This window comes from Narcine bancroftii, chromosome 6 (assembly GCF_036971445.1).
Source record: "Narcine bancroftii isolate sNarBan1 chromosome 6, sNarBan1.hap1, whole genome shotgun sequence".
Lineage (NCBI taxonomy): Eukaryota > Metazoa > Chordata > Chondrichthyes > Torpediniformes > Narcinidae > Narcine > Narcine bancroftii.
In genome coordinates, this window is record NC_091474.1 from 82,732,131 (window position 1) to 82,750,558 (window position 18,428).

The 18,428-nt window shown below is 41.6% G+C and overlaps 1 protein-coding gene across 11 annotated transcripts in view; it reads right to left on the reverse strand.

Annotated features, from left to right (window-relative positions):
* Window positions 1-18,428, reverse strand: part of cdh23 (cadherin-related 23) — an 874,975-nt gene that overhangs the window by 376,200 nt on the left and 480,347 nt on the right. For all 11 annotated transcript variants that reach the window (XM_069885557.1, XM_069885556.1, XM_069885568.1 and 8 more), the window contains one exon: window positions 1,085-1,322. In XM_069885557.1, the coding sequence (XP_069741658.1) occupies window positions 1,085-1,322 (238 nt within the window). The remainder of the gene's footprint in view (window positions 1-1,084; window positions 1,323-18,428) is intronic.

Below are 18,428 nucleotides of genomic sequence, written 5' to 3' on the forward strand. Positions count from 1 at the left end.
TTTTTCTAATTGGTTCTATGAGTGAGGCATTCACTTTTTTTAAAATCAAATGTAAAAAGGTTGTTTCTCATCAGGGGAGAGTTGAGGATAGTGGTTTTCAACCTTTTTCTTTCCACTCACACATCACCTGAAGTAATCCTTATCCCATTGGTGCTCTGTGATTAGTAAAGGATTGCTTCAAGTGGTATGTGAGTGGGAAGGGAAGGTTGAGAATCATTGCTCTTGACCCAATTTTTATTTAAATATTTTGCTTGAGAAAAAATGTCATTGCTCCATTACCTTTGGAGTTATGAAACTGTACGCATAATGAGTCAATGAGGTACGATTAAAACAGTGGTTTTCAAACTTTCCCCCATTCATATCCCACCTTAATTAATCCCTTACTCATCACAGAGCACCTATGGCATGGGGATTACATAAGGTGGTATGTGAGTGGAACGAAAAAGTTTGAAAACTACTGGTCTTGGACAAGAGGACATAACTTGAAGGGCGTCAGCTTAGTAGAGATGTGGGGGATTTTCTTCAGCTAGGAGAATTTGTGGCCACAGGCGGTTGTGGAGGCCAAGTCAATGGGTGCATTTAAGGAAGAGGTTGATTGCTTCTTAATCAGCCAGGGCATCAAAGGTTATGGGGAGAAGACCAGGCAGTAGGGCAAAGAGGGAAAAAAGTTCCACTCACACTCTGAAGGGACTCTTTTGCTTCTCTTTCTCTCTGACTGTAAGCTATGCTGGGCGACAATCATGGCGACTCTTGGTCTGCCTTATGATGGGAGGAAGATAATTTGGTGTAATTTTACATGTTCAGAAGAATACATGACAATAAAGGAATCTTGAATCAGCTCAGGATTGAAAAGTAGACTTGATGGGCTGAATAGCCTATTTCTGCTCCGATGTCTTTTGGTCAAACACAATTTTAAGTAATTGTGGGCTGGAAGGACCCATTACCATGCAATATGTCTAAAATTTAAATAAAGAATTAAAAAATTTAAGGAAGGGAATGAGGCAAAGTCTCGCCAGAAAGCTTGGGATAGTGAAAACTTGAAGCAGCATTGCCATCACAACAGAACAGGTGCTGATCTACTCACTCGGACTCGGACCACCTGTACTGGCGTTGCCTCGTTCTCACGAATTGTTCCAAGGTACGTCTCCTTTTGAAAGGTGGGGACATTATCGTTGACATCCAGCACATTAATGCGCAAACGGCCAGTGGTTTCCTCTCCTCCGCCATCTTTAGCTATTAGAGTCAAGGTGTACCTCCGAGTTGCCTCAAAGTCCAGACTCCTGATCAACGTTATCTTGCCAGTATCCTTGTTGATTTCAAACCTACCAGACAACAAAGACAGTAAGATACAAAATGAAGAAACAAGATGGCTCAGGCTCATTTTCGTGCCCTTGTACTCCATATTTGGGTTCACACTGATGCTCAAGTACTGTTAGTTCAAAGTGATTATTCGGCAGAACTTCTGATCATAGAAACATAGAAGATAGGAGCAGGAGTAGGTCATTTGACCCTTCGAGCCTGCTCCGCCATTCAACGAGATCATGGCTGATCTTAAAGTTCAGTACCCCGTCCCTGTCTTCTCTCCGTAACCTTCAATACCCTTATACTGAAGAAATATATCTAATTCCCTCTTAAATATATTTAATAAACCTGCCTCCACTGCCCCCTGTGGCAATGAATTCCACAGATTCACCACCCTCTGGGTAAAGAAATTCCTCCTCATCTCGGTCCTAAATGGTTTGCCTATTATCCTCAAACCATAGCCCCGGGTTCTGGATTTTCCCATCATTGGAAACATCCCATCTGCATCCATTCTGTCCAGTTCTGCCAGAATTTTATATGTCTCTATGAGATCCCCTCTCAATCTTCTAAACTCCAGCGAGTACAATCCCAATTTGCGCAATCTTTCCTCATAAGTCATTCCTGCCATTCCAGGCATCAGCCTGGTGAATCACTCTGCACTCCCTCCATTGCAAGAACATCCTTCCTTAGATAAGGTGACCAAAACTGCCCACAATACTCCAGGTGGGGTCTCACCAAGGCCCTGTACAGCTGCAGTAAGGTATCCTTGTTCCTATACTCAAACCCTCTTGATATGAAGGCCAACATACCATTTGCTTTTTTAACCGCCTGCTGTACCTGCATGCTCGCCTTCAGAGACTGGTGTACAAGTACCCCTAGGTCTCTCTGCACTTCCCCATCTCTTAATCTATTGCCATTCAAATAGTAATCTGCCCTCCAGTTTGTATGACCAAAGTGGATATCCTCACATTTATCCACATTGTAGTGCATTTGCCATGTATCTGCCCAGTCCCTCAATTTATCCAAATCACACTGGAGCTTCCTGACCCCCTCTTCCGTGCACACAACCTCTCCTAGCTTAGTGTCATCTGCAAATTTGGAGATATTACATCCAATCCCCTCATCCAGATCATTAATATAAATTGTGAACAGCTGGGGTCCCAGTACAGATCCTTGTGGCACCCCACTGGTCACCGCCTGCCACTCAGAAAACGAGCCATTTATCCCAACTCTCTGTCTTCTACCTGCCAGCCAGTTCTCAATCCACATCAATACTTTGCCCCCAATCCCATAAGCCTTGATTTTGGAAGCCAGTCGTTTATGCGGGATCTTATCAAAGGCCTTTTGGAAGTCCAGGTACACCACATCCACTGGCTCTCCCCCATCTATTTTACCTGTCACCATCTCAAAGAATTCCAATAGATTTGTCAAGCACGATTTACCTTTTGTAAATCCACGTTGCTCTGTCCAATCCCTTCTCTGCTAATCATATGCTCCGCTATTACATCCTTAATAATGGATTCCATCATTTTTCCCACTACTGATGTAAGGCTCACTGGCCTATAATTCCCCGCTTTTTCTCTACCCCCCTTTTTAAATAGCGGGGTAACATTAGCTACCCTCCAATCCATGGGCACTGATCCTGAGTCTATCGAGTTCTGGAAAATAATTCTTAAAGCATCTGCTATCTGAATGGCCACTTCCTTGAGTACCCTAGGATGTAGATTATCAGGCCCTTGGGATTTATCTGCCTTCAATCCCATCAATTTCCTGAAGACCATGTCCTTAGAGATACTGATTTCTTTCAGTTCCTCCCTTGCATTAGTCTCTATGTTTCCCAACATCCTTGGGAGGTTATTTGTATCCTCTCTTGTAAAAACAGAACTAAAGTAAGAATTTAATTTGTAGGCAATTTCCTTATTCCCCATTATATATTCCCCTGATTCCGACCGCAAAGGACCTACTCTGGATTTCACCAATCTTTTCCTCTTGACATATTTATAAAAGCTTTTTCAGTCGGTTTTTATATTTGCCGCAAGCTTACTTTCGTAATTTATTTTTGCTCTCTTGATTAATCCCTTTGTCCTCCTTTGGTGCATCTTGAACTGCTCCCAGTCTTCGGTTGCGGTACTTTTTTTGGCCAATTGATGTGCTCTCTCTTTGGACCTAATGCTCAAACCTAATGCCTCCTTAAAGAGTGGTGGGAGTGTGGAACAAGCTGCCTACTGAACTGGTGAATGCGACCATTTTCGCATTTACGAAAAACGGATGGGTACATTGATGGGAGGATTGAGGGATATGGTCTGGGTGCATGTCAGTGGGGTGAGGCAGAATGATAGTTCAGCACAGACAAATAGGCCTATTTTTGTACAGATGATTCTGTGTGATGTGTCAACAGCATTGAAGTCTAAATGCTCTGGGTGAATGGTGGAAGGAGCAAACAATCAACCCATCGTCAGCCAAGCACCTGCTGCTCCATCTGTGAATGAGCCTGTGTTATCCACATTGATCTAATGACCATATATACCAGCGTATAGGACAACCTGAAATTTCACAATGTCATCTCAAAATCAGGGGTCATTTATTATGCCATGTCTGAAATTCGAATCTTGACAGCGAAGTCTCAACAACATTGCCATCTTCCCCTCCCCCTCCATCCTGCCGGCTCCGACTCAAGCATCCTGGCCAGGCCCTTGGCGCACTCTACCACCTTCCACTGGCCGACACCCTGGCTTACCTTCACACAAATGTCCCAGTCAGGCCCGCGGCGCACTCTACCGCCTCCACGCACTGAGGAGCATTGCTTGGTCAGCGGGGCAAACCTGTGCATGTACATCGAAGTCTTATCATTCTCCCGCAGGGCCCATCCACACAGACTGACTGCTGTTAGCTCTGTACAGGCTTTAAACAACCTGGTACAGGAGCCGATGGTGGGTTATTTTAAAATACGCTCATAATATTACAACCTTTACAGGGCAATTTGGGTATTAAAATATTGTGACAGCACAAGAGGGCATGAGTTAAAGGTAAGGGGGCAAAACTTTAGGAGAAATATTAGAGGTGGCTTTTTCACTCAGCGAGTGGTGGCAGAATGGAATGAGCTTCCGAATGAGATAGTTGCAGCAGGGTCCCTTCTGTCATTTAAGAAAAGATTGGATGTGTACATGGAGGTGAAGAGGTTGGAGGGTTATTGGCAGAGAGCGGGAGGTTTGAGCTAGTGGAGCTGTTCTAGTGAACTGGTGCGGACTCGAAAGGCCAACATGGCCTGTTTCTGCTCCGTAAATGGTTATATGGTTATAACTCCACTGGTCAGTGGAGTGGGGGGGGGGGGGGTGTCTTATATAGAGGATATAGCTCAAAACCTATATCTGGGGGCCAACCTATACGCCAGCATATATGGTAATCTCAGTTGATAGAAATTCTGGGGGTGGGAGGGGGGGGGCAGGGGAGGGTTTAGTATTGATTAATTTAAATGTGTTTGACAGCTTCCTGGGGTGAATGTTCTGCATCATACATGTAGAATGGAAGCAGGATGCTCGTTATCCGAAAAGACTGCTGAAGAGTAAGAAAAAGAAGTAACCCTTCCTTTAAAGAAATAAGTGAAATGGCAAATCCAATAAGAGCATGGTCTCCTTGAAGGTGCAGGGAATGATAAGAACAAAAATAGAGTTCAAGGTGATGTAATAGGGGGGTGGAAGAACACAGGCAGCAATTTAATTGCAGATGAGAAGACCCTACAGGCGTTGACCATGGCTTCCTGACTGTATTGTAGGGATGGATCTGGAGCTTGGGTTACCGATGGATCAAACAGGAGTATGTGCAGCTGCGGGAACGCTGGAGGCAAATCCACGGACACTCAGTGACTGTGAGGGGACTCTGTTTTGCTTTTCTTCATCTCTTACTGTGAGATGCGTCGGTCGACACTAATGGTGCCTCTTTGTCTGCCTTGTGGCAGGCAGAAGGAAATTTCATGTAATATTGCATGCTCTGCTGTATTACATGAAAATAAAGGAATCTTGAACATTAGAAGTGGTGGCAATGTAAACAAGAAGGCACAACTTGAAAGAGAGGCATGAAATAGAGAGATCTGGGGTGAAACTTGCATAGTTCAATTTAAGTGGTCAGGTAGACTCAGCAAGTCATTCAAAAAGTGGTGCATTGTGGGAAAGATTAACTGAGTAAGGAAGTTATGATGCAAGTTTATACACATTTTGTTCAGCCACAGTGAAGAGATTTCCTCAGAGGATTCCAGGGAAGAGGGGTTTTGGTTTACCTTGGGAAAGTTTGCAGGAGGATCCAACTGAGGTACTCAAACTGATGAAGTATATAATAGAAAGCCATTAGGGAAGGTGGGGTGGTGGAAGCTGTCAGGGCAGGGCCTGTCAGGGGATGGCCAGTGCGGGCTGTGGCTTTCACCGAGCTGCTCGTCAGTGGCTCAAAACTTGACAGAGCACTGGGCGTCTTCCCTATCCATAATCCTCCATGCAGCTGGAACCATTTTGGGCAACACAGTGCTTTGCTGGGTATTTACGATGGGTGGTGCCATGGCAGCACTCGCCCAACCTCATTCGGCTCTGGAGGGCGGTACAAAATGGCACTCAACATGAATGCAAAGCAAGAGCCACCATTCAGGGCTGCTCCATGAAAGGCAAGTTTCTATTTTGCCACACATAGCTGGCCTCCAGGTGGAGGTTTGGCATGAAAGGACCCTCTGATACTCCTAAATCTCTTTCCCAGCACAAGCAGCTGAAAGATGCTGTGTGTGAGGTAGAATGAGTTCTCGATGATTTTGTGTGCCCTCTTCAGACAGCAATTCCGATAGATCACGTATATTGGCGGAGTGGGGGTGGGAGGGGAGGAGTGAGATTTTCAAGGCCTTATGGAGAAGGGGGTAGGGAATGGCACTTGATGTATCATATTTTAATTTTTTTAATTTGGACATACAGCACAGTATCAAGCCATTTGGGCCCACAAGTCCATGCCGCCTCATTTACACCCAATAAACCTACAATCCCCCTGTACGTTTCCAACAGTGGGAGGAAACCAGAGCACCCAGGAAAAAGGTACAAACTGCTTACGGAGAATGCAGGATTCGAACCCCAGTCTTGATCAGTGGCACCGTAAAGATGTTGCACAAACCGCAATGCCAACCGTGCTCTTAAGTAAGGTATAGACTGCAGGCCAAATGGCCTGCTTCCACACAGTGACTATTTTGTAAAGATAAAAAAAAATCTTAGTGCCTTTGGTGCTTTGCTCAACATTTAAAATAAATGTATTGACATTAGTGTTAGTCATTTCATACAAATGCATGAGGTATAAATGCATGATTCCAGCCCCAGGCTTATGTATCCATGGAACTGAGTAAGGAAGAAATTCTACAGATTCTCTCTCAGTGAAATGTAACTTTTAAAAAAAATAGGCTTGACAAGATTACTTAAGGTAGTATAAGAGAGGGAAGGGAAGGTTGAGAAGCACTGCTCTAGACACAATTGTTACTGAAATATTTTGCTTGAGAAAAATGGTCATTGCCCCTTTCCTTTGGAGTTATGAAACTGTACACATAACAAGTCAATTCATGGAGCACCCATGGCATAGGGATTACTTAAAGTGGCATGTGAGTGGAAAGAAATGTTTGAAAACTACTATTATTGATTGAACAATGAAACAACAGCATTAAGGGCTAAATGGCCTCCCTGCTCTTACATCTTGAGCCATTCTGCAACATACCAAGACAATTCATTAAATAAACTTGCTGAAGGAAAATTCCCTTGAAAATTAAAATTAATTTGGCACACACCTGCATGCACCTGTAAGAGTCAGAATGGGTTGACAGTGCCTCTTATAATGGTTTGATTGCCAAAATGTGCAGACAACATTGAAAATGCTCGTGTGTCTAGTTATGGTATTGTGGTGAATCCTGTTCTGTTCCTTGGAAGAAGAACGACATCAGAAATAGGAGGAGGAGGAGGAGTCGGCCATCTGGCCCGTCGAGTCTGTTCTGCCATTCAATGAGAGGCTCATCTCCACCGACCTTTTCCCCATATCCCTTACTTCCTTCACTTGGCAAAAATCTATCCAACCTTGTCTTAAAGATATTAACTGAGGTCTCCTCCACTGCTTCAATGGGAGGCGAATTCCACAGACTCATCACCTTCTGGGAAAAGCAGTTCCTCCTCATCTCTGTCCTAAATCTACCACTTAATCTTGAGGCTATGCCCTCTCGATCAAGTCTCCCCCATCAATAGAAACTTACCTACCTCTATCTTATCAATGCCTTTCATAATTTTATGTTTCTATAAAGATTTTTTCGTACATGGCACCTGTTATGCCCTCTTTATGCTCTCAAAGTGACATTGCCATTCTAAAGTAGGAAAGGTAGATGCCCATTTCTGTAAGATAACCACCCCCAGATGACCCATGTTAGACAGTTAGGACTTTATTCCCTGGAGTGTTGAAGAATGAAGGCAGATTTGACAGAGGTGTATACAATTTTGAGGGGTAAATGCAAGCAGCCATTTTCCACTGAAGTTCAGTGAGACAAGAACTGCAGGACATGACTTAAGGGTGAAAGGTGAGAATGTTTGGAGGCAACAATAGGGGAAACCTCTTCATGCAGAGAGTGGTGAGGGTGTGGAACAAGTTTCCAGCTGAAGTAATGAATGTGGGCTCAATTTTTGATACTTAAGAAAAATTTGGATAGGTACATTTAGATGGAAAGGGTAGAGAGGGATAAGGTGTGGTGCACGTCAATGGGACAAGGGAAATAATAGCTCAGCACGGAGTAGAAGGGCCTGTTTCTGCACTGTAAAGTGCTTGTCATCATTCAATGTCACATAAACCTATGATAATTGCCTCAACTCTTTAAGGCAGCAAATTTAATATTCTAACCACTTCCTCAGCAATAGAGTTTTTTCTGGATTTATTGTTAACGATCTTATATAGAGGGTTCCAGCCTGAAGTCTGACTTCTCCACATTTATCCTGTCCAACCATTTCAATCACCTCCGAAAAAGAGCCCCATCTCTGTGTGCTGTTGCAATGGATGAATTTCACAGTTCCATAGTATTCCACATCATCCTTTTTCAAAGTTGTACTTAATCCCTGCATATTTTATGACATGGAGATTACAACACTCCAGGTGTCCAAAACTTCAACTGAATATCTTTGCTTCACAGAGCTCAGCTGATGGAATGGAATGCTTGCGCTGGGTTTGCCTGTTTTAGGGTCCTGTTAAATTTGGTGCTGCTTCCAATCTATAATCTTTGGGAGGTTGGTCGGCTAGAAGTTTGCAAATAAGACATGACTGTTATTAATCATAACGTGAAGGAGTTCCAACCTATGCTTCAATCTGGAGACTGAACACAAGCAGAATATAAATGTGCAAAATATCCCCATGGACACAATGAGGTTCATCTCCCCACCATGTCCATGAGGACAACCGAGTTTGGACTAATCTCATTTACCAGCATTTGGAGCAGTTAATAAATATTTGTTACCTTCACCCATGATAAATTACCAGAGGTACGGAGCTTGAGAATTGAAATAATGACTTGGTCAACTCATCGGTACTCAATTATCTTGGGATCCTGGTTTGAAAATTTATGGGCTGTGGCCATTTTATTGTTGGCCGCTTTAGAACTGGGAGTGGGGAGTGGATAATATTTCTGAGTTTTTGGATTTTAAAAATTAATATTCCAGGTTAATTAATAACAAGGAATTTTTCTGTCATTTTAAATAAACGAGTTTATAAACTGCATTACTATTATTCAAAAAAGACAGCCTATCGTTAACAGTTAATTAATCTTGGTAATCAGGCGGTATTATTTACATATTTGTATTAAGCAAATTAAAATTGGACAACAAAACCAACGCAACGAATATTCTCAAACCTGTCAAGGAGGAAATGGATGAGTTCCTTTTCTTAAATATTAACACCCACCAAACCAATATTGAACCAAATAAAACGCAGAAAAGGGAAAAACCCTTGGTATTCCATGAAAACCTTCCTTCATCACAGTTGGATACGTCTTTTTTATATAAACCAAATCCTTGGGCTATTTCAATGAGAGACCTGAAATGGCCATTACTGTACACTCTACTTCACAGTGAACTAAACAGGAGAAAGAGAGATGGGTGACAGCATTTAATGGGAAATAACTGTCTATTGCCTCACAGGATGTCATAAAAACAAAGCTTGAGCAGTTTACAACCGACAGAATCTGCAGAATTGAATTGTTGCCTTAAACTCGCTGCCGGGCTCATTGTATACTCCATTTCAAACACGATTTGGATCCTCAACTGTTACATGAAAGGATACCAATTATAATGGAAGGAACACGACAGGGAGATCAACTGAGAGGATAATAAAAACACAGTAAAGTAGGGAAAACAGACTGTCAATCATCGTGTACAGGATTTTTGACATCTTAACACAACACCAATACCGTTGTTTTTCAAATGAATATTGTGCCTACTCTCCCAGAAGGAAAACAAAGATGCAAGGTTCTTTGATGAAGAGCAAGATGTAAGCTTAATGATTTGGCCAGCACTTACAGCACAGGTAAATGTTCCATTATTGGAACATATTATATTAACAAATGTAACATACATGAAATTCTTTAACTTTTGTCTACCATAAGGCAGATAGAGAGTCACCATTTTGTCCAGTGCCCCTCACAGAAACCTTCAGCACCTGGTGTTCCTCGGCGGACTCCCCTCCAAGTACTGACCAGTCCTGTGCCTGCTTAGCTTCTGAGATCAGATAATCCCAGATGCATTCAGGCTATGTGCATGTAATGTTGTGCAACCTATATAAAACTATGTGACAAACTAAACCTTCCCTATCTCATAGCTCTCTATTTTTCTTGCATCCATGTGCCCATCTTTTAAATGTTACAGCCTCCTTCACCACCACCCCTGCCCATACATTCCAGGCACACACTACTCTGTGTAAAAACTTATCCCTTACTTTTCCCCAAAACTTTCCTCCCCTCACCTTGTACAAATGTTCTCTGTTGTTTGCTATTCACCACAGGAAAAAAGTGCTGGTTGACCACCCTATCTATGCCTCCATCATTTTTAATGTCCATTAAGTCACCCTTTATCCTTCTTCATTCCAAAAAGTAAAGCCCAAGGTCTGGTAACCTTGTCTCATAAGGCACATTCTTCAATCCAGGCAACATCTTGGTAAATCTCCTCGACACCCTCTCCATGGCTTCTTCAAATAGTGGCCAATACCGCCCTCTCTCTGCCAATATTAGCAGCTTGAACAACTGAAAAGAGATGGACCCACCGAGACCCTTCATGCTGTCCACAGAGACCTTCAGACGTCCAATCTGGTAGCAAAGTCAGTGCAGCAGGATCCTTCAGAAAGCATCTTGACCTTGATCAGATACCTTCAGCGCATCTAGTTCAGACATAAATATGGGGCGGCTGGGGTGGGGGGGGGGTGGGGGGGAAGGAAAGTCCCCTAGCTTTGTTTGAAATCATACTGCAGGAGATAGCACCATACAACATATGAAACATTCCCTTAGTGCTACAGTGGAGAGTCATCCGAGAACTGTGAGCTCAGTTCTCCAGAACGGGCCAAGGAGCCCACTGAATCATGATTGACGCTGGGGTGCAAACAAGTACAGTAAAAACACTGGAATCTGGCATCTACAGGATTGCAAATGCTAGATATGCGAATTTTCACTTTTATAATTCTTAACTAATACACCTGCATTAAGAATAAACTGCTTAATGTAAAATGTAAAATGTAAAGTAATTTGAAAAAAAAAATCAATATTGTAGTCTTTAATTGTGTAAAGTTCACTTTGTTCAGGTAATTCCCATCACTTACGTTCCCTCACCAAGATTACAGATAAAGCCTTACGAATACATTACTCCATAATGTATGGGTAAAAGACACTTTTTTCATTTATTTGCCCCTGTATTCCACAGTTATAAATTTGTAATCAAGCAATTCACATGTGATTAAAGTGCACATTCCAGATTTTATTCACGATATTTCTGTACATTTTGGTTTGACCATATAGAAATTACAGCACTTTTTATACATAGTCTTCTCATTTATGGGACATTTGGCTTCACAGTTGTTTGTGACAACTTGGGTTTGTTTAATTGTTTCTTTGGTGCAGATATAAGAGAGCTAGGCTTGCTTGTAAGATTTTGATCACCTTTGGAGTCTGTAGTTGCCACTTTTCAAGATGAGGACCAGAGTTGTGCCAATGAAAGTCAAAGAAGCCATTATGAGGGTAACAAAGAAGAATGAGATAGTAAGAGACATCTTATAGTAGAGATAGTACTTATAAACATCTGGATAGACAGGGTCTGATCAGGAGCACTCAACATGGATTTGTGGGAGGAAGGTCATGTTTGACCAATCTGATTGAATTTTTTGAAGAGGTGACTAGGAATGTGGATGAGGGTAGCGCAGTGGATGTTGTCTATATGGACTTCAGTAAGGCCTTCGATAAGGTACCACATGGAAGGTTAGTTAGGAAGGTGCAGTCTTTAGGTATAAATTTTGAGATAGTCAAATGGATTGAACATTGGCTGAAAGGGAGAGGCCAGACAGTGGTAGTGGATAATTGTCTGTCAGGTTGGAGACCGGTGACCAGTGGTGTGCCTCAAGGATCTGTATTGGGCCCATTGTTGTTCGTTATATACATTAATGATCTAGATGATGGGGTGGTGAATTGGATTAGTAAATATGCAGACGATACTAAGATAGGTGGAATAGTGGATAATGAAGAAGGTTTTCAAGGATTGCAGAGGGATTTGGGCTGCTTAGAAAAGTGGGCTGAAAAATGGCAGATGGAATTTAATGCTGATAAGTGTGAGGTGCTTCATTTTGGTAAGAAGAATCAGAATAGGACATACGTGGTAAATGGGAGAGCATTGAGGAATACAGAAGAGCAGAAAGATTTAGGAGTAACGGTATATCGTTCCCTGAAGGTAGAAACTCACGTGAATAGGGTGGTGAAGAAGGCTTTTAGTATGCTGGCCTTTATCAATCATTGCATGGAATAAAGGAGTTGGGAGGTGATGTTGAGATTGTATAAGACGTTGGTGCGGCCTAATTTGGAGTTCTGTGTGCAGTTCTGGTCGCCTAATTATAGGAAGGATATAAACAGAGTGGAGAGAGTGCAGAGAAGGTTTACCAGAATGTTACCTGGGTTTAAGCATCTAGAGTATAGGGAGAGATTGGACAGATTAGGTCTTTATTCTTTGGAGCGTAGAAAGTTGAGAGGGGATTTGATAGAAGTATTTAAGATTATGAAAGGGATAGACAGAGTGGATGTGGATAGACTATTTCCGTTAAGAGGAGGAAAGATTAAAACAAGAGGACATGAGTTAAGAATTAAGGGGCAGAGGTTTAGAGGTAACATGAGGGGGAACTTCTTTACTCAGAGAGTGGTAGCCGTGTGGAATGATCTTCCGGGAGAAATAGTGGCGGCGGAGTCAATTGTATTATTTAAGAAAAGGTTGGACAGGTATATGGATGAGAAGAAGATGGAGGGTTATGGGCATTGTGCAGGGAGGTGGGACTAGAAAGGGGTGTTTGGTTCGGTGCGGACTAGAAGGGCCTAATGGCCTGTTTCCGTGCTGTAATTGTTATGTTATGTTATGTTATCTAAACCTTAGGATTACCCAAATCAACAGTTTGGAACATCATTAAGAAGAAAGAGTGAACTGATGAGGTCAGTAATCACAAAGGGTCTGATATTCCAAGGTAAAACTCCACTGCTGATGATGGAAGAATTCTCATCATAATGAAGAAAAAAACCACAAAAGTTTGTTGAATAGATCAGAAACATTCTTCAGGAGACAGGTGTGGTGTGTCTATGACCACTTTCTGCAGAAGACTTCATGAACAGAAATACAGAGCTCACACTGCAAGACGCAAAACATGGCAGAGGTGGTATGCTTTGGATCATGGGCAGTTTGTTTACGACTCTACGTTTTGCTCTTGCCTTCACTCTGATACAGTTCATCTTGGTCTCATCTGTCCACAAAACCTTTTCCACAATTCTGCAGGCTCTTTTCAAAATCCTTTCTGTGGCTGACTAGTGGTTTACATCTTGCAGTGTAACCTCTATATTTCTGTTCATGAAGTCTTCTGCAGAAAGTGGTCATAGACACATCCACACCTGCCTCCTGAAGAATGTTTCTGATCTGTTGAACAAACTTTTGTGGTTTTTTTCTTCATTATGATGAGAATTCTTCTGTCATCAACAGTGGTATTCCTTGGAATACCAGTCCCTTTGTGATTACTGAGCTCACCAGTACGCTACTTCTTCTTAATGATGTTCCAAACTGTTGATTTTGGTAATCCTAAAGTTTGGGTGATGTCTCCTACTACCTTATTCTTGTTTTTCACCCTTGTAATGGCTTCTTCAACTTCCATTAGCACAGTTAGGGGTTGTTGTTACAGCGTCAGAGATTGGGACTGGGGTTCGTATCCCACCCTGTCTGTAAGGAGTTTGTATGTTCTCCCCATGTCTGCATGGATTTTCTCTGGGGGCTCTGGTTCCCTCCCACAATTTGAAATGTACTGGGGGCTGTAGGTCAATTGAGTCCAATTGGGTGGCATGGGCTCATGGGCCTGTTAACGTGCTGTATGCCTAAATTTAACTTTTAAAAAATAAATTTAAATTTAAACTCTGATCCTCGTGTTCAAAAATGGCAACTATAGACTCCAAAAGTAATCAATAGCTTAGAAGCGAGTCTAGCTCCCTTATACCTCCACTAATGCAGCAATTAAACATACCCAAGTCATCACAAATGCCTGTGAAGCCAAGTCCCAAACATTATGGTGCTCTGAAATGAGGGAATTATGTATAAAAAATGCTGTAATTTCAACATGGTCAAACCAAAATGTACACAAATAACCTTGAATAAACAGGTAGTGGACACAGCCCAGGACCTCACAGGCAAAAACTTTCCCTATAGGGAACATTGCTGTTGGAGAGAAGCAGCAATCATCAAAGACCCACACCACCCAGCACACGCTCTGTTCTCGCTGCTGCTTCAGGAAAGAGGTCTCGGTGCCCCAAAAACAGGTTTAGGAACAGCTGCTCCCCCTGCACCATCAGGCCCCTCAACAACAAACTCATTCAGGGACTCATTTAAGGACTCTTAGTTGTGCACTTTCTTGTTTTTTTAAATTCTCTCTTTATTGTACAGTCAGTTTGTTTACATTTGTTATCTGTTTACAGTTCTTTATTTGTTTACATGTTTTACACTGTGTACAGTTTATTTTTTGCACTACCAATTAGTGGTAATTCTGCCTGGCCCGCAGGTAAAAGGAATCTCAGGGTTGTATGTGATGTCGTGTATATACTCTGTCAATAAATCTGAAATCTGAATGCACACTTTAATCATATGTGAATTGTTTGATTACAAATTTAAAACTGTGGAATACAGGGGTAAATAAAGGTAAAAAAGTGTCCCAAGTATTTTATTGAGGGCACGATGTACTTCATAATAGGGAGACAGTTTGGGAGAGTCGACCCAGCAGCGAGTAGCAATGGCCAGCTCTTCAACCTGGATGTCGCTATTTTATTCAAACTCAACTTTATTTAAACTTTGTTCAAACAGCTGCTGCGGGCAGGGCACTTCCTCAGGAGCACTCCCCTGGCTGAATGTTTGCTCACATCTTTATCAAGGGGTTGTATTTGCTTCAAAGAACATTTACTTTTACAATTTTAAATGTTTCTCCTTTCAATATTTTTCTTAGTTTCATCGTATAAATGTTGTACAGGTACACGAGAATAAAATAGAATATTAACAAACCTTACAGAATAGTACATATGGTATTGTAACATGTTATATTAAAAAGTGGAAAAAATATTAAACTCCTATTTTAAATGTTTATTTAGATTTTTATTTGTTCTTATTTCTTTTAATTTCTTTATTTCCTTGATTTCTTTTTGCCAATTACTTGAATTCCGGACACCAGGGATTTTACGGTACTTGACCCATTCAAGTTTACAAGGGCATCCATTATCTTGTGTTAAATGCTAGAAATTGGCTTTGGAACAAGATCAATTACATTATTTTACCGCAAAACATTTTTCAATGTTTGGGCACTAGTCTAATGAAATTATACATGTGCATCATCCTCACAGTAAAATAAATTACCTTTATGTTTTACAATGTGGTCTGGGATTTGAATAAAATTGTTTTTTTCATTATTTGCACATTATACTGTAATTGACAAGCTTTATCACATTACTGGACCCCATTCAATGCAAAGTGCTGAAGAAATTTGGAAGTACATTTACTCAGTCTAGAAAAGTATAAATGATTACACACATTAGAATTTACAAAACAAGAATCTGTTTGAATTATCTTTAGAAAGAAACTGTCCATTCTAATTCCATTTGCTGTATCTTTTTTATGATTTAACTTCTCAAATATTTATTTAATCTCTCATGTATAAAGATTTCCTCCAACTGTTTCTAAAGATTGTAAATAAACTCTTGATCGTTCACAGTTCATGCACATCTGAGTCTTGCTACTGTTGGAGCTGAATTTTTCCCGCTCTCCATCCCTCGGAAAGTGACAGCACCTGAGATTGGTTCTGACTCTGCAAATGGGAGCTGCCATCAAAAGTTTATCCTCATGTCTATTACTCACCATGTAAAGCCTGACAGTGGCAGCAGGCGATTTCAGTTTGACTCCCATCACAGGCATTGCTGGATGCTGCTCAGTATCTGGAGTCCCTTTTCCACAGCCACTTCAAGGGGGGAATATTGCGCCTTTATGGTACCATGCTGTTCTGTGTAAAAGGTATGAACACAGAATGGGGGGTGGGGGGTTGTCATCGTAGCCCCACCTTTAAACTGGCAGTGGAGTAGACACAGCACCGAATAGATGTCTGTGTAAAAAGGGAAATCCAGCAGGCTGGAATCAGGACGGGAAAACTTGTTTATGTTATAGGTCACACTTGATGCTGACACTGTTGTCATGCAAGTCATGCCTCTTTTATTTCTGGAATGCCAGCATGCTTTGAAAAATGACTCATTGGTGAAATTGAACTGGTGTTGTTTGGTTCAGTGTGTAAAAAAAAAGAAAAGGCAACGATGACAGGTCTTCCTTATGGCAGTGTTGCCGGATCTCAGTGTTAAAAAGGGCTACAGAGAGATACAGGATGGTACAGCTCTTTCAGCCCCCTGAGACCATGCTGGTTTTTTCACTAATCCTAACCATATCTAGTTTATTCTTCCCAAATTCCCATTCTCCATCAACTTCCCAAGATATTCCATCGCTGATCTACACACGACGGTAATTACTTGCCGATCGACATACAGTAAAATCCCTGGTATCTGGCATCTAGGGGGATGCAGGATATGCAAATTTTCCAGTTGCCTGAGACACTCATACAATGCCTAACTAATATATTAATACACTAAAACATTAAAAATACACAGTTTAAAAGGCAAAAGACAACACAAGATGGAATTTGAAAAAAAATCAGTATTGTTGTCTTTAATCAGGTAATCCTCATAACTTACAAAATTTAAATTTAAATTCAAACCCCGGTTGTTGGTGCTGTAACAGCGTTGCGCTAACTGGGCCACCATCATAATTAACTCCCTCCCCCGAGTTTAAAGGCAAAGCCTTATGAATATACTTAATACTAATAAAGATTCTTCCTAGGCAGGGATAGATAGACACTTTGGGAGGGTCACCCCAGCCGGCTCTTCATCCTGGGTGCCGCCATTTTATTCAAACTCAACTTTATTCAAATAGCTGCTCTGAGCAGGGCACGACTGAGCTCCGCTGGCTGAATGTTTGCTCCCATCTTCACCAAGGAGTTCTATGTTACCTCGGAGAACATTTATTTTTTAATTTTAAATATTTACTTATATTTTCATTTATTCAAAATTTTATTTCCTCACTTTTTTTTTGCTGGTTACTGGAGGTTGCTGGTTATTTGAATTCAAGATACTTGGGATTTTATTCCATTTTGGGGATGAGGGAGGAAACTAGAGCACTCAGGAGTAAATGCACACTGTCAGAGGGAGAACCTGCAAACTCCACATCGATAGCATCAGTAACCTGAGCAGCTCTATTTGCTCCACCACAGAGACCTCCAAATGCTGGGAAAGGGGCAAAAACTGGACAAGAGTGGTGCAATAACTGAAGAAAATCTGTTTTTCAGTTACACTGATTCAAGCTTGGTCTGCCTTTCATGTACAGAGAACTAGGGGAAAGGCCATGGGTGTATCCAAGTCACCTTTGCCTTGATGAGTCCATTCATACCTGTAAGGATTCTCCAATTCAGCCTCATACCATTTCTAGTTCAGGGGATCGTAGAAGTAAGGGTCTGCCTGGTAAAAACCGATCAATGTTTATTAAGGGCTGCATGCTTGTGGGGGTTTAAATACTTTAAATGAGGAGCCCCATGATATGCTGAACTAGTAAGTTTCCATCTGTCAGGTGACATGAAAGAACAATGCCTGAGGAAAGGGAAACCCAGTGATTGGTTCAACAAAGTGGTGCAATTTGCTGTCGAATAGAGTGTAGCTTACAGCTGATGGGGTAATGCTTGTCATACTGGGGTGGTGGGAGACTGTTTTTTTTATTGTTCAAGTCAGATTGCGGCAGGGTATACAAACTAATATTTGGAGAGCTCCTGGATCCACTGGGGTGGGGGGTGGTGGGTGATGGACCTCTTTCCAAGCTTGTGTATAATAAAGAAGTACCAGGAAACTAAAGTGTCTGAGCCATCTGAGGCTCAGTAATAATAATAATCTGTTATTATTCATGTAAAAAAAGAACTACATTTTCCAGCAAGCACTGAGTGCGGTTGGGCGGAAACAGGAAATGACATATGATGGGGGTGATGTTGGAATTTGGTTGAAGCAGCTCAAGGAAAATAAAAAGGGTTAAGTGTTAAACCCACATAATGTTTTTGTTCTTGAAAGAACTATCATAACTTGGTTTCAGAACAGCGATTCAACATTTATTTAGAAGCTGGTGGAAAGCGGAAAGTATTTATGTTTATGTTTCTGCACGTGATAGGTGAAGATGCCTTGGACATCTATAACAGTTTTCAAATTGATGAGACAGCTTTCTCGTTCAACTCTCTGATGACAAAATTTGAGGAGTATT